This window comes from Micropterus dolomieu, linkage group LG10 (assembly GCF_021292245.1).
Source record: "Micropterus dolomieu isolate WLL.071019.BEF.003 ecotype Adirondacks linkage group LG10, ASM2129224v1, whole genome shotgun sequence".
NCBI classification, from domain to species: domain Eukaryota; kingdom Metazoa; phylum Chordata; class Actinopteri; order Centrarchiformes; family Centrarchidae; genus Micropterus; species Micropterus dolomieu.
Window position 1 is genome coordinate 25,855,980 of NC_060159.1, and position 21,156 is coordinate 25,877,135.

General features: G+C 39.3%; 1 protein-coding gene across 1 annotated transcript in view; it reads left to right on the forward strand.

Moving 5' to 3' along the window:
* Positions 1-1,475: 1,475 nt before the first annotated feature.
* cd109 (CD109 molecule) overlaps positions 1,476-21,156 on the forward strand; it is a 30,382-nt gene continuing 10,701 nt past the window's right edge. Inside the window, exons 1-23 of the mRNA XM_046061436.1 lie at positions 1,476-1,549; positions 2,400-2,402; positions 3,309-3,475; positions 3,580-3,608; positions 4,997-5,233; positions 5,879-6,004; positions 6,702-6,741; positions 7,173-7,254; positions 7,377-7,470; positions 7,746-7,887; positions 8,662-8,771; positions 9,751-10,008; positions 10,684-10,785; positions 10,982-11,044; positions 11,516-11,689; positions 12,419-12,571; positions 13,641-13,724; positions 14,032-14,101; positions 14,240-14,342; positions 14,981-15,098; positions 15,418-15,531; positions 17,575-17,793; positions 18,862-19,003. Coding sequence (XP_045917392.1) covers positions 1,476-1,549; positions 2,400-2,402; positions 3,309-3,475; positions 3,580-3,608; positions 4,997-5,233; positions 5,879-6,004; positions 6,702-6,741; positions 7,173-7,254; positions 7,377-7,470; positions 7,746-7,887; positions 8,662-8,771; positions 9,751-10,008; positions 10,684-10,785; positions 10,982-11,044; positions 11,516-11,689; positions 12,419-12,571; positions 13,641-13,724; positions 14,032-14,101; positions 14,240-14,342; positions 14,981-15,098; positions 15,418-15,531; positions 17,575-17,793; positions 18,862-19,003 — 2,704 coding nt within the window. The remainder of the gene's footprint in view (positions 1,550-2,399; positions 2,403-3,308; positions 3,476-3,579; positions 3,609-4,996; positions 5,234-5,878; positions 6,005-6,701; positions 6,742-7,172; positions 7,255-7,376; positions 7,471-7,745; positions 7,888-8,661; positions 8,772-9,750; positions 10,009-10,683; positions 10,786-10,981; positions 11,045-11,515; positions 11,690-12,418; positions 12,572-13,640; positions 13,725-14,031; positions 14,102-14,239; positions 14,343-14,980; positions 15,099-15,417; positions 15,532-17,574; positions 17,794-18,861; positions 19,004-21,156) is intronic.

Here is a 21,156-nt window from a genome sequence, read left to right on the forward strand (position 1 = left end):
CAACTTAAGTGCAACTCTGAGTCTCAAACTCAAGTCCCCATCTCTGAGAAGAGCCGAAGGGGACACCTACGGCTATAGCAACAGCATCGTGCCATCCACTTTGATGATGAGGACGAGTAACGTTACGTGGCCCCCAAAGACATTCAAACTTCTACAGCCTGAAACACTGTGTGCCACAGCAAGCAAAGTTTTTCAGCAAGCAAGCGTGTTATGCGATATTTAGAAAATTACATAACCTCTACATTTCTTTTGCAACTGTCCCGGTGCGCTGTCACCAGTCATGTTTTCGTATGTGTAAAGGTGTGCTGTCACTGGTTAGGTTTTGTTTCAGTCTCTTATGGTGATAGTGAGGTGGTTGAACACCGATTTGATCACGTAGGCTAATCTATCACTGTCTTTGCCTAAGTCATCTTCTTTATAGAATGTTGTCTGGTTTCATTTAAGCCCCTTTCCCCTGCACGGTACCTCGCCTCAACTCTACTTGCCTTTTTTGGTTTTCCATTGTGGAAAAGTTTTTTTTCGTATCACCTCCGTCAAGGTTCCAAGAGAGTTGAGGCGATACTAAAATGTGATATGAAAACACGGCAGACTGCTGATTTGTCAGAGAGAATCGTCACTATTCACTGCATCCTCATTGCGTGCGCCTGACAGAGGCCAGCAACAGGAAGTTTTATATTTTACAATTTTCATATGTTATTTCATCACTAAATCCACTTCTGAGAAGTTTTGAGGTGAGAAATAAACTGTGTAGATTTCGAATATTGACAGTTTTACGAAAAGTGATGGAAAAAAAATAAGCTTCAAAGTTTTCGGAGTTGAGCTCCGCACTCCAACCCGCAGGAGGAGCTCATGACAACCAGCTACATTGAGGGGTACTATCTCTGGGTACTGGAGAACGGAGAACTGCCAAACCGAGTTGAGTCGAGGCGAATTGAGCTGGGACTGGTAATGGAAAAATGGCTTTAGTTAAACTGTGCAGAGTGTGTCACGGTTGCTCCTTGTTTTAAAGCTGCAAGCTTTCACTTCTTTAATTTACTACTGACACTGTGCTACTTCGATTGTAAAAGGAAGGGGCCCGCTATGACCATCTTGCCTTGGGGCTACGTGCTAACTCATTACATCCCTGCTGACAAACTGACAGTTTTAATGACACACCTTGAGTTTTGGAGCCCCTTGGGAAGCCACCTACTTTTCACTTTTCCAGCTCCATGTAATCGCTGTGAGGCTGATGGATAACAGTTTCTATGACAGAACAGTATTAATATCAGAGTCAGAGTGGAAACACCCAGTCTCTGCTCCTAAATGAAGCCTCCCTGGGGGGATTCAGGTAAACTGACACTGGCTCAGTTCATCAGGTGATACTGTATGAGGAGGAAGGGAGGTGGGGACACTGTCTGCAGGTACGAAGGCTGCCACCAACATCACCTGCTTCGAGCATTGAGTGAAGCCCCGTGAAGTGATATTCATTCACGCAAATGGAGCGTCTCCAGGTGTGGGGATTCTTCTTTGGCCTCATCTTTCTCACGGTCGCCCAGAACATCACACACAGGTAAACTTACAGATCCAGGTAGATCCAGGGAACGTCACCTGGACAGTTTAAGGGACTGCTCTGGCACGTCTTCAGCTAGAACAAAATGCAGCAGCTAGGTTTTTGATTGGTGCTAAATCACACATCACTCCTATTTTAGCCTCGCTGCAGTTGAGGCCAGTTAAGTTCAAGTTTTTAAAATGCTTTTAATCACTTGTAAGGCACCAGAGGCAACAGTTCATTTGCACCCAGACTCTGGAAAGATATCGCCCTCCCATTAGATTAGTGGTTGTTTGTGCTTTATGTTTGTATGTGGGTGTATGTGTATGACCTTCTGTCTTGTGTTTTTTTGTTTATGCTTAATATTATATACACAGCACTTTGTAAAAAAGGTGTGTCTTACTGTACTTACTTACCTGCCTGAGGTTTCTTTCATTGGAGGCTTACATTTCACCTAATGTCTATGTTGTGCGTTTTAAAAAAAATAACATCTTGGTTAGGTTTAGGCACAATAAGTACTTGGTTAAGGTTAGGAAAAGATCATGGTTTGGGTTAAAATAATTAAGTAGGTCAGTTTACACGTAAGTTAACTTATGTCCCTTGCGTGACTTATGCAATTTATGTAACTCGCGTAACTTAAATAAAAATATTTAATGTTGAGTATTTGTTTCATGCAGGACACGATCCCCGGCCTCCTGGTTCAAAGTCCGGGTTCTGGCCCTCCATCCACCAATATCATATGCCTACCTTTACCGTCAAAAACTGATGCTTCAGGGCTTCCCCCACTGCGTTGAACTATGATGCTATAGGGATCCCCAGTGCTTACAAACTGACGCAGATGGGTCTTGACCATGCGTCTATATGTGACGAGTCGGTGGGTGAGAACATGTTGTGTTGTATCAAAAAACTACATAAATCACTTAAAATTTTACAGAGATTTGGCACAGTTGGAACCTGATTTGGCATACTCTTTAACCTTTGAGATTTAGAGTGGACATCTGTGCACTGATCAGTCGAAATTCACTCGAGTCTAAATTGAGGATTTCCCCCTTTTGTCTTGATTTTGGTTAAGATTATTAGGATGTCACCTAATTTGGCTCATTGATTTGTTTTTACAACAATGGAGCTCTGTGTCAAAGAGGAATAAGATACATCAAGCTTAGCGCAAAATGCAAAGGGGAACTCCATGGACGATCCTAGTACTTTGTCACCCTATCCATGCTACACACCACAGTGAAACTAGGAGGCTCAGCTAGAAGCTCAAACCATTTTTATCCATACCAAACACACATCAAACACCATGAACTTATATCACAACATAAATCGGTCTGTAATCACTGTACATGCCTGCAGTTATTGCCTTCCAGATATCTCTCATCTCATCCCACACCGCAGTCCGACCACTCTAAAGAAAGCTCTGCTCCAGCTGATCAGCTGTGTAACTCATGTCACTCAAATCACCAAACTCACGGAGTTATAATAACAAACGCACCAATATATATTTAGTATACAGCTATAACCGCTGACTTAGTTTTGCCGTTTTTGTTCATTTTACAGTTGATTCATATTCCTTAGCTTCTGAGTTATCAAAGGAGACCAGAATTATGCATCTAGGCCTAATGTTTGAGGAGTTATTACTGATTCATTTTGGGTATGTTATTTGAGGCGTTTTTCTCGGAAATAGGGACAAATAGCTGGTATTTTCCAAATGGTTAAAGCTGTTGACCACAGAAGATCTATTGTGTATAATGTATTTAACCTGACCAATTTGGTTTTTCAGCCCCGACCCTCAGCCCTCGTACCTGCTGCTGACTCCCAGATCCCTCCGTCCTGGAGTCCCAGCATCAGTGTCAGTCACCATCCTGACCAACTCGTCGATCACTGTATCTGTTCACATTGTTCATGGCAACCAGACCGTGGCCTCACACTCAGCTACAGTTAAAGGAGGTGAAATCTTTTGTGCATGATCAGCAAAAGACTGTCTTCTGATTATAATTACTTGCAGCGAAATTAAACATTAAACATTACTGATATGCTTTCTGTTTTTAAAGGTTCAACCAAGCTGCTGACTTTGCCTCCTGTAAGTATGGCATATATCATTTTATATATTCATATTTATATATCAAGCTTTCAAGTTTTTAAGTGTAGCTCTAGGGATGTCACTCGATTCAACCACTGTCCGATGGATTGTCATGACATTTTGTACTTGTATTCATGGCCCCCAGAGGATGAATCCTAACTACTAACTCCCCTGACTTTTCAACTAGCATCACTATAAGGTTGACATTTGTAATGTTTGACAATTCTCCCAACACTAATGGATTGACACATTCATGGTTCTCTCAGGGTGAATTGTAATCACATCAGTGATCCCTTAAATTTTCAGGTTGTATTACTTTACCCAATACCTTGGTTTATAACCAAATACCTGCTAAACTAATGACATTCCCATCAGCCTTAGTCTGACTATGTTCACACTGCCGTCCTAAATGCTTAATTCAGATTTATTGCTTAAATCCAATTTCTTTTGATTAACACTTAATATCATTACTTAAAAATAAGATCAGGATCCAGTGTGAACTCACCATGGCCTGCAAGTGACCCGCATCTGAAGAATAAAGAATAATACAATGTCATACGTAGCATGCTTTTATACAAACAAACATGGAGGCCACAGAAGTTAGCATCTACGGTTTTATTTTTAAATTTATTTCAGGTGAAAGAAAGGGAATTTTTGAGCAAATAATAACGAAGGCCATGAACTCTCGCATGACCTCTGATCTGACTGTCCAGACCAAGGGCATTTCAAAAAATCTGACCTGATTTGGACCACGTCTGAAAGAGGCTTAAATCTGAACTGGAAAAGATCAGATTACATGTGACTCAGGCTGTTCATACTTATATAAACATATCAGATCTGAGTCACATGTAAGCAAAATAAAAATCAGATTTGGGTCACTTTGGCCTGCAGTCCTTGTGAGCATGTCAGTCCAGCCTCACAGAGCAGCTAGCATGGCGGTTGATTCTTAGTCTTGTTTACTGAAAATTAATAATTTTTTTTTGTCAAGGATAACTCAGATTTGGTTGTACCAAAGATGTACTGAGGCAGATTTTTTACAGTTGAATACTTGTTTTTTAATCAAACCAGAACACTGACTGTCTGTTTTTATAGTAGAGAAGAGACGCTTTTCCTTGAAGTTTAAAATGAGAGTTTTGAACGGAAACAGAGTGAAATTCAGACAGATGTTGAGCAGATCCACAATTAAAGCCTCAAATCTGGGCAACAGCCCGGCTCTCAGTCTTCCGTCCCTTAATTTACAGACAACTAAGACACTTTGCACTCAGGTTGGAGCAGCTTCAAGAATATATCTCTACCGAGGTTTTAGGCATCTTTGATTTCCATTATAAAATACAAAATCTAATTAATCTCCAGAGACTTAAACAGAGCTAAATGTTCTACCCCTGCAGATCCATCAGAGCGAGTCCAGCTACTTGCAGCCTTACAGCCTGGAGGTGAAAGGCCACGTGAGTGGCGTCAAGGTTTTCTCCAACTCAACGCAGCTGGACTTTGACACCAAAGGCCTCTCCACCTTCATTCAAACAGACAAACTGAACTATCGGCCCAGGCAGGTGGTGAAGATCAGAGCGGTGTCCATTCACCCCGACGGGAAACCTTACATGAGCCCAGTGGACATCATTATCAGAGTGAGGCTGACATCAACATACAGTATACATAAAGTCTGCAAATATACCATTTATATATAGTGCTTATTTATATTTCAGCATATCAGTAGTCAAACATCTTCATTATCAATCAACTCAAACATCCACTTTAGGAACAAGTAATCCAAAAATGAAACTGTCAATAAAACCCACATTGTTCTCAGTTAACAGCAGGTTTATGTAGAAGTGCATATCTACAGCACGTTACGCAAAAGATAACAGCAATCAGGACATTAATCAACACAATACAAAAACAAAACCAAACAAAAACTGTAAAAGAAGCTTCATAGTATGAGAGAACCCAGAAATAACAGACCAGATATGAATCAAAATCACTGCCATAGTGTAATTTATTATATTTCTTTTACAGTTATTTTTAATTATACAGTGTTTTGTTCAGATTTTATTTATCATAAGATGTGCATATATACAAATGTATATGTTTTTTAATTTATTGACAAACTACCACTGGAATGAGTAGATCTACTGCTTGAAGGGTGTATTAAGCAGTCTGCTGATCAACATGACTTTCAAAATCACTGACAGAACACATCGCTTGACTCGAGCTCTGTCCTACATTATATAGCAAAATTTAATTTCTCTCTATACATGTTCTACCTGATCCAGGATCCGAGGGGAAACGTGCTCAGACAGTGGCTGGCTGTCGACGGCGTCCTTGGGGTTGTGTCTCAAGAGTTTCAGCTGTCTGAAAACCCACCTCTGGGTCAGTGGACCATCGTCACCACAGTCAGTGTAAGTCTGCTACATCTCATCCAGTCCATTAAGTGTGTAACTGACCGTGCTTTAATAAGGATAGGAACCCATCTCAGATGGATAAAGGATATGTGTCTATTATATTTTGTTGCCAAATTCTTTAACTTAATTTATCAGGATTTTAAAGTCGAAGACCAAATTAAATTCCTTATTGGCATTTTCAGAGTGTTTGACAACAAATGACATGCTAAATTACAGTGTAGAAGGAGCTCATGCAAGGAAAGCAGATGACTAATTCTCTACCAGAGCTGCAGACTTGAAATTTGGACTGTGGGTAACACAAATGGAACAAAATATATACTTAAGTAAAGCTTAACTAATGCATGCCTCATGATTTTATGCATGAATCAACGCAGGTTGTCACTCTGACTTTATGTGGTTATTTAACAGATCATAAATTTAGGAATATTAATTCGTACTTACTTTATATATGAATTCATAAGCCACCAAATTAGAACAAGGGCATTACAGACCCATGTGTCTGATGGGTCTCAGGGAGAGTCCAAAGAAAATACTGATAATGCTGGGAAGAGCCTTGCTTTTTAATAAAATTAAAAATAAGATACCCAACCGAGTAATTTCCACGCAGTCCCTTAGCAAGAGTAACAGTCAGGCAAGTGGCCCCATGAGGCTGTTAAAGCAGAAAACAAAAATATATCCTCTCTGTGTTTTACAGGGCATTTCAAGTGAGAAGTATTTCAACGTGGCTCATTACGGTATGTATACTCAGTATTTTCTTTTTCCGTACAATAAATGGTGAGCAATTGTTCAAATTGTACAAAAATTGTACGTTACGTCTAAATTTCTTCTTCATCTCTGGGAAGCATAACAAGTTATCCAGAAAACACCATCACCCTACATATAGTATATATGTCTGTTCCTCACCCAGTTTTATTCCTCCTAAACAGCTGTTTCTTTTTTGAGTTGATTATTGTGTTTCAACATACATATTAAATTTATGATCATTAGCAGCCTTTTAATATAAATGTGTAATCCCTGGTGATATTGCTACAAAGTCCCTGACCTTTTGCAAGTGCACCAGGAAGAATTGATGCGGTTTTGAGGGCAAAGAGTAGTCACACCAAATATTGATTTGATTAATTTCCTTCTGTTCACTCATTTTGTATAATTAAATATCTGGTTGCAGTGCTGCCAAAGTTTGAAGTTGTGATAGACGCTCCGGATGTCATTTATCATGAGGACACTCTGTTGGGCTCCGTCACAGCAAAGTGGGGACCTTTGTTTCATTAAGTGCAGTTCCAACACTTTTATTGACATGTTTGTGTATTAATAATCTCATTTGTGATTAAAACCAGAGAATTATTTAAAACTATTATGTTTTCATCCTCAGGTACATTTACGGCAAACCTGTCACGGGACACATGAATGTAACGTTCCTCCATCATTTTCATGGTCTCGAAGAGGCTTATAATGAAGATAGAGAGGTGTGTAATTTTATTTAAAGCTCCTAACTTTGATTTGGACTGATGATCTGATTACATCAAAAATGCATATAAACTTTTGAGGATTTGGTATTTGACCTGTTTTATATCAGTGCAAATAAAATACTTCAGGTTTTTTGGACACACATCTCCTTGATAACTGGTAAATTGTAATGGACATTAATCAGTATATTTTATTTTTTTGGACTCACTAACTAATAAATCAGCCAACAATAATGAATCAATGTACTTAATGACATCCCTGCTGCTTGATTTAGATTGAAGGCACTGCCTACATCTTTTTTGACTTTCCTGAGCGCCACCTGATGAGCAGGAGAGCTCTACATATGGTCTTCTTTGACGGATACATGGATGAAGAGTTTCTAATGATCATGGTTAATGTGACTGACCACCTCACAGGTAATCAGTTTTCACCTCACACCTCCTGGCCACACTTATGTATGGCACTTTGCGTGTTTCCCTCGGAAGCGAGGACACTGAGGTCCTACAATGTGAATATTTTAGTCAATTTTAGCTTCAATATATTTAAATGTGACTCCTTTTAGACCAGCCAATTCATAAATAAACATCCAACCACAACTGTATCCCTGTCACAGGGATAATGATGTAATTCTGTTCTAATTTTTCATATCTAGTTAAACTTCAGTGAATTTTGATCCGCACATTTGCACCGCTGACCCCGTCTTGACAATACTGGTCTTTAGGGAAATGGAGACTAGAGTCAAAAATGGAGAAAGCTTTTATTCAATCTATTATATCACCAACACGTCCTCATACCTAAACAACAAAACAGGTCAACTATCAAGTGTCCCAAATTGAAATGTAGGACCGTTTTTCAAAGTAGACAAAATGTAGGAGCATTGGCAAGTACCAGTCCAGCGACAGGCATGCTGGACCTTAAGTACGTTACATAAGTCACATGACCTAAGTCACATGATGTTTGACAAGTAGAAAACATTGTAAAAAAAAAGGTTGTAAAATTCGTACGTTATGTTGGTCCTCAATGTCAGTCATCTAGAAAATGTGTTCTCTAGGGTGTTTATTCCGTGTGACCAAGCCTTTAGACCTTCACGTTGAGAAAGACAATTTACAGAGAATATATTGGAACCGTTAACTGATTAATAAAATGTTAATGGGTAATCAAAATAACTGTGAGTGCTTCTCATATTTCAGGTCTTACATATAACAGTAACACAAAGGTGTTCTTGGCAAAGCACAGATATAAAGTTTCTTTTGAGGACTATCCCCAAATATTAAGGCCATCTCTGAACTTCACTGCCAGGGTAAGAAAAGCTGTCTTTTTATTTAATTTTTATTTTCTACTTTTGCTTCTCTTATTAAATTGATTTACTTATAATAAATATACAATTATGGATAATGTACGGAAGGCCAAAGCGGCCATCGATCTGAATATTTTTTTTACTCCATTTCCAGTGGTAACAGGATCATTTTCTTGAGGTAATGAATGTTGCTTTAACATGATAAAGAGATGACAAAACAGTAGTTTAACACAGTGGTTTAATTGTAATTTCAGTGTTACTGTCAGTGTCACTGGTTAGCTCAGTTGGTAGAGCACAGAACTCATATTCTTTGAGATGTGGGTTTGATCCTTACTAACAATCAACTGTTTATTTATTTGTTCTTATGAAGGGACTGTTTTACATGCTCACGATAAAGCACATGCTGGGCTATGTGCATCCCGGCGATTGGTCCACATCCATCAACCTACGGACCTTTCATTTCCCTATCATTCCCAGGCAGAGGAAATTCCTGCACTTCTCATTCAGGGGAATCCATTTAAAATTACACATTTCCTGACTATTTCAGAACCTTTGAAATAGTCTGGAAATGTGTGATTGGATTCCCCTAAATCTCTTCATAACGACTTTGTTGAAGAGGATAATAAAAAACACAAAAGAAGAAAAAAACAAGTTATTGAAAACAGGAGTCTACCAACTGAGCTAACCAGCCACACAGAAAAGTACTTTGAAATTATTGTTAAGAAACGCACCAGCCGACCCCTGTATGCAGCTATGGTTTGTTATCTCAAGATCCCGAGAAAATTATCCCATTCTCACGGGAAAAAGGAGAAAAAAAAATAGTTGATGTAGTTGCGTGGCTACTTAGGGCTTAAGTTTTACGTACTGACACTGGAGGACAAGGGCCTCTTACACAATAGATTTTTACATATTGTTCTCTGTATTTCTACAGAAAAGGATAAAAAATTAAAAGCTTTCTGTCAATAATTTTCTTGTCTTGTAGCTGAAAATATCTACATACAACGATCAGCCGCTGTCACTGGAGGATCAGCAAAAGGCCGTTCAAGTGTCAGTGATACAGCAAAAGCAAAGTCAGTGGAGTTGGAAAATGGATTATGTGGAACAAAGAATACATCGTCAATCAAACATGTCAGGTCCAGAGGAGATGCCTCCTAAAGAAATGGAGTTTCGTGTTCCTGCAGATGGAGTCATACCTCTTCACATCCAGCTCATGAATGAAACTGAAAGACTTACAATTGATGTAAGATTATACATCAAAGTTTCAAAACCTTAAAACTTTATCACGGCTGCATAGTCAGTCTGTACAGGAAACAGGTTTTAGACCTAATCGCACATCACTTCACTTGGCAGGAAGAGTTTACTTTTAAACTTGTTAAAACTTACGGTGGTAATGTCCAAGCGACTCTCTCGAATAATAACTACCTCAGGAATCAGGAAGACCAAAACCTGAAGTTTATCATCTGCATAGAAGTGAAACAAAAAGCCATCTTTACATATTTCCGGAGCCAACTGGGGCAAATCAAAGTGTTTTTGTTTTTTTGGTTGACTGTGATTATTCATTGACCATTCATTTTCAGTCCTTTGCTTATTGTAACCCATTATAAGGTCAACTGAATGTGTGCAGCTTTTTTAAAAGTTCTGTGGAGTTGTTGTCCTCTAGTCCCGCTACGGATCATTTCGTGGTCGTTATTGTGTTAGAGCATTATGGCAAATTTAAAATATCAGAAGATCTGAACCTGACCTAGGTGGGAAGTGAAAAAGATGACCATTAACCATGTCCACAGACAAATTGAGATTTTTTCATCAGCTGCAAAAAAGATGTACGGCAAGATGTATTTAGCACTATGAGATAAAACTCGACTCTTGCACATATTTTTACTTTTTTGTTGTTGTTTGTTTGTTTGTTTGATTTCAGGCTTCTTTTGAGGACAGCCACAAGAGTCTACAACTCTATAGAAGCTACACATCCTCCAGTAACTCCTACCTGCAGATTGAGAAACCCACCAAACCCCCAGAGGTAAAGATGAGGAACTTAATACGAGATTACATCTGTGTCGCATTGTTCTGGCAGCACTGTGGAAATACTGTTGGCAGAGTAGTGAAAACGGGATGTACATTTATTTCACTGATGTACTTACACTGCCCCTCCTGTACTGTTTGCCCTTAGCACACATAAAATAATCATCAAACAGCATAATCTTCTCTTCCTTCAGGTTGGTTCACCCCTCCTGTTGCACATTGAGAGGAATTTTCCAGTGGATAATATTCACTACTTGGTAAGCACCATGTTCTGATTTAAAATATTTATTATATTACATTTAATTGATTTACAATGTATTCAGTCTTCAGAAGCTTTAGAGTGAATAACTTCTTAATAAACTTGAATTTTTTCACAATATCTAGACTAGATTTGTAGTTTTTTTTATTTTATAGATGTTCCATGTTGCTATGTTCTCAAAGTTTTTATTTTATTATTTAATTTTACCTGATATTTGTTTGTAATGTTTGCTGTCTTCCTCCTAAATGTTTGTGTTTTTACACTGCATCTGTTTAAATTTTGTGCAGCTCTTTGTGGACATACTTTTTGTGGAATAGAACTAGTGCTAGGTTTGTTAATATCCAACTTTAGTCAAATTAATCTTCCAGCTTGTTCTGGAGTTTGTCTGCCACAGCTTTAAATGTACCATTTATAAAATAATTAATTATAAAAGACTAAAGGACTCACATCTGTTTTTCTGTGTGTGAAGGTGAAATCCAGAGGTCAGGTGGTTTCTGCTGGGAAAAGCTCTGGTGATCTAACTCTGGTCCCAGAAATCAGCTGGGCTCCTCTTACCTGCATCATCGTCTACTGTGTGCATCCCAACGGAGAGATTGTCAACGACGCGATAAAGCTACCCTTCGACCAAACTTTGCAAAACCAGGTGATTTATTGTTTCAGTTGTTTTAAAGATTTGGTCTATATATATATATATATATATATATATATATATATAAAATTAATTAATTACATTCAAGTTAGCTAGCTAGCTAACTAGCTTTCTGTTCTGTAGCAACCTTGTTACTTTGCCTAAACCACGAGCCAATCAGAAACTCGTGTAATGTTTGGAAAAAGGGGAAGTTAGAGGTTAAGTTTGAATTTCTTCAGTCACAATAGTCCCCTGCCTGGAAAGAGCAGCCTCAACTGAATTACTGACCGTCAGAAAGTTTTTTTTTATGAAATAAACATAGTAACTAGTAGTGACTAACTTACCTGCAAAAGAAGTCGTCCCATCAGAAACTGTCAGTCAAAGCTTAGCTGATGACAATAGTTAGTCAGAAGGTGTGTGGGCTACAAAACTCACTTTCAGGAGGTTTAAACACACTGGAACTCATCTTTTGCAGCTTTCCTGTACATCTGTTAAATAAAATCAAGCTTTTGAGTGATTGTGTGTTTTTTACGGCTATCTTGACTTTCAGTTTGACCACTGGTTGGACCGTATTTTCAACCAAAAGCAAAATAATTCAGTACTTGTCAATGTGCACCACCTATTTAAACCAGTTTTTGGGGGGAAGACCTGATGTCTATATTGCCAGATGTGATGTTGTGTGGTGTACAGTGGTACATTGAGGTGTATGATTCTGTGTAATGATCGCTGGCCTTTGATTGGCAGGTGTCTCTAAACTGGAGCAACACTATGAGGATGCCAGCTGACGAAGTCACACTGAGAGTCAAAGTGGCTGAACCGGGTTCTCTGGTCGGCATCCTGGTGGTCGACAAGGCCACAAAGTGGGCGGGATCACAAAATGACATCACCAAGGAGACAGTGAGAATAACGTTAAGTCATCTTCACAAAATACACCATGACCATGATGGACATTACAACTGCTAATAATCAGCATGTTAGCATGATCACTGTGAGCATGTTAGCATGCTTATGGTAACATTGAGCCTCCCAGAACCGCTAGAGTGGCTTTATACTCTTAATCCTATTTAAACTAAATTCCATTCACCTCTACTGTATTGGCGTGAAGGCAGAAATCTCAGAGACAGATATGTCCTGGACAAATCAAACCAAAACTATCTGCATGGATAGATTCCACTAGAGGCAAGTGCCCATAAACTCCAGTCTGACCCTCAGTCAAAGTGATAAATCTTAAAGCCTTGAGTCACATGTTTCCTGTTTTCTAAAGACAGTCGATTGTCATTAAAAGTGCTTTTACAACAGTCTGTCTTGTGATCCGTGAATACCAGAAGCTTCCACAACTCCCCAGGGTCCTCCTCAGTTTAATATTTTCCTACAGGAACCATTTTCCAGCTATCATCAACCTGCAGGTACTTCTGTGAAACCTAATCCGCACCACCCCCCAACCCAGAACCATGAACTGTTTTATCCCAGATTGGCCAGTTGTGAAAATTCTGGTGACGGAGTTGACCCTTAGATGGAGATCTCACAAAACTCTATACAGCTTACAAAGTGTTGTTTATTGAAGCCCAGCCAGGGAGATCATAGCATCAGCACACAGAGTGAGAACACAATGAACCCACAAATCTGAAGAATCCCTCTTGGTCCACAGTATTTATCCCTCAGCTATCCCAGTAGTGTCTATGCTCTTTCTCTGCAAGGTCATCTTTAACTGGCCAAAATCTGAGCAGCAGGATGGTAGACTCAAATGCATTGGTATCTGGAGGTAACATGTATTGCATTTGAGACAGAGGAAAGTCCTTGTTTAATGAGTCAAGGATCAGTCTACTTTTGGGCCATAGCTCACCTGTTACCTCACCGAATTAAGCAGGTTTTAGACAATTGTTCTTCTTATGTCCCTGTCTTTTTTGTTGATCTTTGTGGGCTGCAACAATAGAGGCTCTTAGGATTTCTGGTGTTGTTTTCACAGGTGCTGAAGGAGATGAGGGAGTATGGTGTGACCGACGCCTACTCTGAGATGTTGAGAATGGGCGATCCGTACTCCGTCTTCAAGGTTACCCTCCCCAGAGACACATCACAACCAACCTACCTTCCTATCTATCTATTGAAAAACTATTTGTGTTTAGGAGCACCCTCTCAGAGCAAAATTGGATGGAAAAGCTCCAAAATGACAAATGTAGACAACTACATTAGCTTTCCCATTATCATGTGAACCCTAGGTTTAACTATAATAACTTAGTTAGATGTAAATGACTTAAATGTAGCCAGCGGCCATAGAAGCTGTAGAAGATTTTAATATTTTATGATTTTCCAGCCAACTATGAAATGTGTATTTTTGTGTCTTTCATGTGTTTGTGCAGACATGTGATCTTGTGGTGTTGACTGATGCCAGTTTACACATGAAGGAACATCCGATGAAGCTTGCGTTTCGTATGTTTGATTTATATTTATATAAATCAATGTTAATCAAAAAGCTTGCCTTGACAGTCACTTTTGTTTGTGTTTTTTTTTTACATTTTTGTGACTATGCACTGCTAATATAACTGGCACTCATCTTCTAAATAACAGGAGAAGGGATAGTTCCCATTTTCCAGACAGACAGTACACATATGGAGCCACGAGAGCGCTGGAACTTTCCAGAGACCTGGATATGGATGGACACCAACACAAGGTGAAGTTTCAGAAACATACTATTGCGGAATAACTTCCGTCTTCTCTTGAGTTTTAGGTGAAGTTGAAATACATCAGACAAACAGGTGGAGGCTGATGGCAGAGATTTTGGGTGAAAGGCACTAACATGTTCATGTCAGTAATAGGAAGGAAGATTTGAATGTCCGCATATAAGTGTATGTACAAAGAAGATAAACAATCAAGTAACCCCGCCCCTAAACCTACCCTTCCTCAGGTCCATATATTTACTACTATTAATTTACTTTAGTTGCACTAATACTTTTATAGCTCAATAAACAAACAATGAGGTTTATTTTCATGAAAAAGAACAGGATTTATTCAAACAATAACAGCATCTACAGTAATATCTAAAGCTGGCATCATACAACATAGTGAGGGAACTTTTATATTAATATATATTAAATATTAATGCATGTAAGTGGCTGTTAAAAAAGCTATACAGAAACTGAAGCTAAATGCTATAAATAAAGCTTTACAACATGAAGTCTGCAACATATCTCATGACACTCTTGGCCTGGTGCACGTCACGTGGAGGACACTGCAATACAGTAGTTTTTATTTCTTTATCAATTTTTTTGTTTAATATTAAAAATCATTTTTCTTATGTTTTTTCCTCAGTAATTCAGACACAAAAGAGATAACTCTGACTGTACCAGACAGCATCACAACCTGGTCAGCCACTGCCTTCGTTATGTCGAAGAACCTGGGCCTGGGCATCGTAGAGAGGCCTGCAGAGGTATTTATATCACTTGAGTGAAAAAGACAAAATAAAATTCCCCAGACCCAATTATTAAGTATTTATTGCTTTGAAATTTGAATCATTTTCTGATCAGTCAATTTTTCAGTATTCTTTTACTCTTCTCTCCTTTAGTTAAAGTTTTTTTTTTTACCCCTTTAACTTCTTGTATTACACAAAAGTTAATGTATGAATTATTGTATGGCTATTATTACTACTTTCAGCTGTTAGTTTGGGTGCATTTTGTCCTGTTGGTGATATTTACGCCTGATGAGACACTATCAAGTTTCCATGTTGATTTCCATAAATGTTCCTGCAGCTCACGGTGTTCCAGGATTTCTTCTTGTCCTTGAATCTGCCGGCCTACGTTATCCGAGGAGAGGAGTTGCTGCTAGAGGTCATTCTGTTCAACTACCTCCAACAGGACCTGAAGGTCAGTCTGATTCCTCTTACACAGCTGGGCCGGATGACAGCCTGAAAATAAGCTAGATTTTAATGAATAATATCAGAGTATGATGCAGCCCTAGCCTGGGCCAATCAGCAGCCAGTATGTCTCTTTGTTTTGACCTTTTACAAGTAGCGGCTCGCATTCCTCAACCTGCACAGTCAGAGTTAGTGTTTGGGAAGCCTTAAAGTGAAATTCCACATTAAATCTACCTGCTGCCGTTACAATTCCTAACTAATGATACCATTTTTTTCATTTAGACCAGAAGCAAACTAATTGTACAGACATTGTGTTAACCAGAACCAAGATGTACCATCACATCACCTGTTTTAGCCTCTTTCCGTTGGCTCCTTGTTTGTTTTAGAATTGATTTTAAAATCTTAATTACTTTTAAGGATCTCCGTGACCTGGCTCCAGATTTCCTTTTGGACCTTTTGATTCCTCATAGGCCTTTGTGAAGCTTGAGATCCTCAGGCAGGGTTCTCTGGTCCCTTCCTGAGTCCAGGCTGAAAACTAAAGGGGACATAGGCTCTGAAACAACCCGCCTGAGGATATTAGGCTATCTTCTTTCAAGTATCTTCTAAAAACGCCCCTTCAGCGGAAAGAATATCCTAATTTTATCTGAGTCTTTTATTTTATTTTATTCTGCTCCTCATGCATTTGATCTTTCACTATGATATTGTATTTAATGTTATGAAGATTTGCCATTTAAATATAATGAACTTTTCATTTTCTCTTAGGTAAAGTTACATCCAGCACGTTTCCCACTGTTTTACAGCACTCACTGACGACACTAACAAGGCTGGCTACAGATGTGTCTGCAGACATTTTTTATTTACTTTGGCCGATGCCAAAGATTGGATGACTGTGCATTAGCTCTCACTCACCTAAAATTGTCTATGTAGCAAATATACAGGATCCCAGAAGCCTACAACCCCAATGTTTTCGTGATGAAAAATGTCCATAAAACTTCTCAAACTACTCCTTAAGCTCTGGTCACATCACAACATGGCACCGCAATTCTTCACTTTTCCTTGAGAAATGTAATGTATATTGACTTGATAACTTAGAGGGCTTATTGGTGACCTACTGTGGCTGGCGAGCTAATTACTAACCTACTAGTACTAGTAAGTTGGCTCTGGTGTTTAGAAAGCTACGTACCTCGGCCACCAACTTGACTGTTGATCAAGAGTAGTGTTTGTATCAAGTCATTGACTGCAAACTACTGTGGAGCAGTTTAAAATCCAGCAGAGCAGAATTAAATAACATCAGCATCAGCACTGTCAAAATGATATTGGTCAATGACACAAATTTGCATCCCAAAGCCAACTTTTATATGAAAGCCCTGTGCAACTTTAGTGTCTTTGTCCACTTACATAAGTAACTTTAAAAGATTTGATTGAAAGCACACAGGCTCTTCCTAGCATAACTCTAAATATAAGTTTGCTCACTCATTTTTAATTTCACAGGAACTCTCTGAACTGTCATGGTTACCTAAAGTTGGCAATTTAAACATTTGTACTTTGAACCGCAGCAGATCTTTGGTTGCCACTAAAAGACGTTTATCCAGGGTGTTAAAAATCGTGATGTAGGTCACATTAAACAAATTGTGATGTTGTTATTGTCCTGCTCAGGCGACAAGATATATCTGCTTTAAATCAAGTCTGCCAGTGTGATATCTCACTGTGTACCAACAGAAGAATACAGCAGGTGCTAGATTACAAGTAACTGTTTGGGAAATGAATGTGGTTCACTGGTTGTTGTGAGCATCAGGTTGCTGTAATCTAATGAGGCATCAGTGTTTGTAATATCTTATACAACTTGGCTGTCACCTCCGATGAAGACATGACTCAGGTTCTATTATACCTGAAATGCTTCAACACATAATCTCTTCCTTACCCCTGCGAAGCTGTTATTTGGTATGGTATTTGGTTACAATAACATGCTTCTTTCGTTTCCTCCCACACTCTTTGTACTGCTAGGCATCTTTTTAATATGATCTGGGTGGGTTGTTTCTGTCTTTGTTGTCAGGTCACGGTGACTGTTGCACAGAGTGAGAGCTTCGAATTTGTCTTTGCGGACAATGAGGAGCTCCTCATGCCAAATGTTCGTTGGGTGTCTGTGGGGAGTCAAAGCGGAACGACCGTCCTCTTTCCCATCAAGCCGCTGGTCCTTGGAGACATCCCCATCTCTGTGAGAGCTATTTCGTCTGCGGCATCTGACTTAGTCCGCACGACGGTGCTCGTCAAGGTGAGAAAGTCCCACAGGGTTCAGGTGTATGGTATGTAACCCTACAGGTGTAAATAGTGTGTTTGCAATGGAGAATTAAACACAATTAAAATTAGATGCATGAGAGGTTAATTTGGTGATGTCACACAGTAAATGGCACCGTAAAGATATGTGTTATTTTGGTAACACTATACATAGACACCTCCTATTAAGCATTTATAATCAGTAGATAAACATTTATTAAATGGCTTATAACGCACTATAATTTATTCGTAAGCAGATGTCAGTATGTATTATAGTGTTATAACCATATATTAAATGCTTATATGGTGCCAATCTTTAATTTTATTGAGGTCAACAAAAGGGCAACAACAAGCATTTACTCAATTACTTCCTCTCAGGTTTTACTGCAGTCAAACCATGTCACTGACCTTTCTGACTTCGTAGAGGTCAAGAGTCAACACAGCGAGTGTCAATAGTTCATTAAAGCATCATAGCCAATAAATAACACAGGCAACTATGTATTTAGAGAAAGCCTCATTTATATAAATAGTATTTGCAGTGTTACCTGCTCATAACCCCTCGTCACTGGTCTCGTACTGGACAGTATGTCTATGAACTGAGGTCATGAGTTAAAGAGTGCTAAAGAGTCCTAATGTTTAAAGAACTCATCATACTTTTTTAGTCAAAATATGTCTCTGCTTTCCTAAGCTGGGTTTCCCGAACCACTGGATTTGTTTTTCATATTGACACGAGCAGAAGCCACTTCCATTTCCATTAAATCCCAGGTTTTTAACTGAAAGAACTAGTGAAGTGAGAAGTCAGAGGTTCAGCGTCTTGCTCAACTCAACATGAACGTGAGAGTTGAACCTGTCAGATTGTGTTTCTCAGAGCGTCTGTCAACCTGCTGCAGCTCCAAAACAAACACAAAGCATTACAGACAGGAAATGCTTCTACTGGAATCAACGTTCATCTGCCTCTCCACTGTAACCCAAGAAATCTTGATCTTGTTGTACAGCTCTGCCTTTCCCAGAAATGTTACTCACCAGGTTTGTTTGTGTGTCTTTTTCATGGCTGTTAATTCTGTAGGCCGAAGGACTCCAACAGTCGTTCGCCTCCTCGATGCTGTTTGAGGTTTCTTCCTCACAATCGAGGCATTCCCAAAACGTCACGTTCACTTTCCCGGCAGATGTTGTGGAGGGCAGCGAGAGAGCTTCAGTGACGGCTGTCGGTATGTAAACACACCGAGAAAAAACAGACTGGGATCACCTGAGGTCTCAGGCTGATTCTGGTACAGAACAAAATGAGTACCGTCGATTCCTAATTAACAAGGATTTAGGATTTACTGTATAAACACAACACATAATCTGGTTCAGCTTATTTATCCACAGAGTCACTAAAAGACTGCCCCTTGTATGACTTGTACCTGTCACATTTTTTTGTTTTAAACTAAATACAAATGAAAATCGTGTACAGATGAAAGAGTTAGACATTTTGGTTGGACCACTGTAACTGGCCAAAAAATAGCCTAAACCTATTGTCATCTGCATGGGAAATACCTGCAATCTATGCCATAAACATTTTTGTACCTAGGCATTTCTAATTTAAAAACAAAGACAAAGAAAGTGGCGTAAGTACTGACAGTGCAGTCGGTGTAATTGCACTGGGGGCCACGACACGAGGGACAGCGACAATGGCCAAATGGATTGTCATCAAATTCCGCCATCCATTCATTCATTCATACTGTGTAGGCATAAGTACTGCTTTTCGTGATTGCTATTTGTTCTGTGTTTGACTTACTGTATCAGCTACTTTGTGTTGATTTGTTACTGTAGGCTGGCTAAAGCTGTTTCGGTTGTTTGATAGCCGGAGACAGCAGACTGTGGTGGTTTGAGTCGAGGGCAGGCTGTAAGATTTGCCTTTGGCACTTTGGGTGCTGTCCATGGTGCTGATCAAAAGCTGCAGGTTTGTACGCCCGCGTGTACACGGGGCGGGGGGTACAAGAAAAATATTTTCACCGTGGCCAATCACAATTATGTTATGCTGATGTACAAAGAGGCTTTCAATGCAATGGCAAAGCTAACATGCCAATGTCTAGCAGCTTAAGTAATAATATAATATTTTCCATACCCCCAATCTCTTGTTAGCATTCTAACATTTGCTAATTAGCACTAAACACAAAGTACTGCTGTTGGGAATTTTTTAGTTCCTCAAGTATTTTTGGTCACTAACCAAATTGCTACTTTGACCTGATGATGGCACTAACGGAAAAGTCAGAAGATCTTTAAGTTATTAAAGTTCATCTAGAGCAGAACATGAATATCAAAGTCCATGGCAATTAATCAAATAGTTGTTGAGATATTTCAGTCTGGACCAAAGTGCTGGACCGATTGACCAACCCACAGTGACATCGAGAGAGCTGCATGGATAGCATGGCTAAAAGTATACAATAGATAAAAGTATATGAAATAAATAAAACCAGTGAAAACCTGAGATTATCTTTAATATGTACTAAATCTTGTAATCAAGGGTGCTCAATTACTTCATGTTAAGTAAATTAAAATAATAAGATTTGGTAACATGGCACCTCATGCCAAGGATTTTTAGATCAAGGTAAATTTAATTTGTGGGTCATGGAATTTTTCATTATTTTAGAATCAATGGCAAAAATAAAATACAACCACTTGCAGTTAATACATACACAGATCAGCCATAACATTATGACCACCAGACTAATACTGTATAGGTCCCCCTATTGCTGCCAAAACAGCCCTGATCTGTGGAGGCATGGACTCTGCGACCTCTGAAGGTTTGCTGAGGTTTCTGGCACCAAGACGTTAGCAGCAGATCCTTTAAGTCCTGGAAGTTGCAAGGTGGGACCTCCATGGATCAGACTTGTTTGTCCAGCACATCCCACAGATGCTCCATTGGACATAGATCTGGGAGATTTGTCAACACCTTGAACTTGTTGTTGTGTTCCTAAAACCATTCCTGTACCATTCTCGTTCTGTGGCCACTGCCTTCAGAGAATACCGTGTCCATGAAAGGGTGTACATAGTCTGTAACAATGCTTAGGTAGGTGGTGCGTCAAAGAAACATCCACATGAATGGCCGGACCCAAGGTTTCCCAGCAGAACGTTGCCCAAAGCCTCTCTCTTGCCTTCCCATAGTGCGTCCTGGTGCCATGTGTTCCTGTTATGACCTGGCTCAGAAGGCCGCAACATAAGGAAAACACACCACTGTAAACGTTTAACAAGATATATTTATTTAACTCAAAATAAGCCAAATTCGGACTTTATTTCAAAGTACAAGTGATGAAGTAAGGGGTATGAACTTCAGTAGTTTCAGTCATGTCAGGGCAGAATGAAGGATGCATGGAAAATG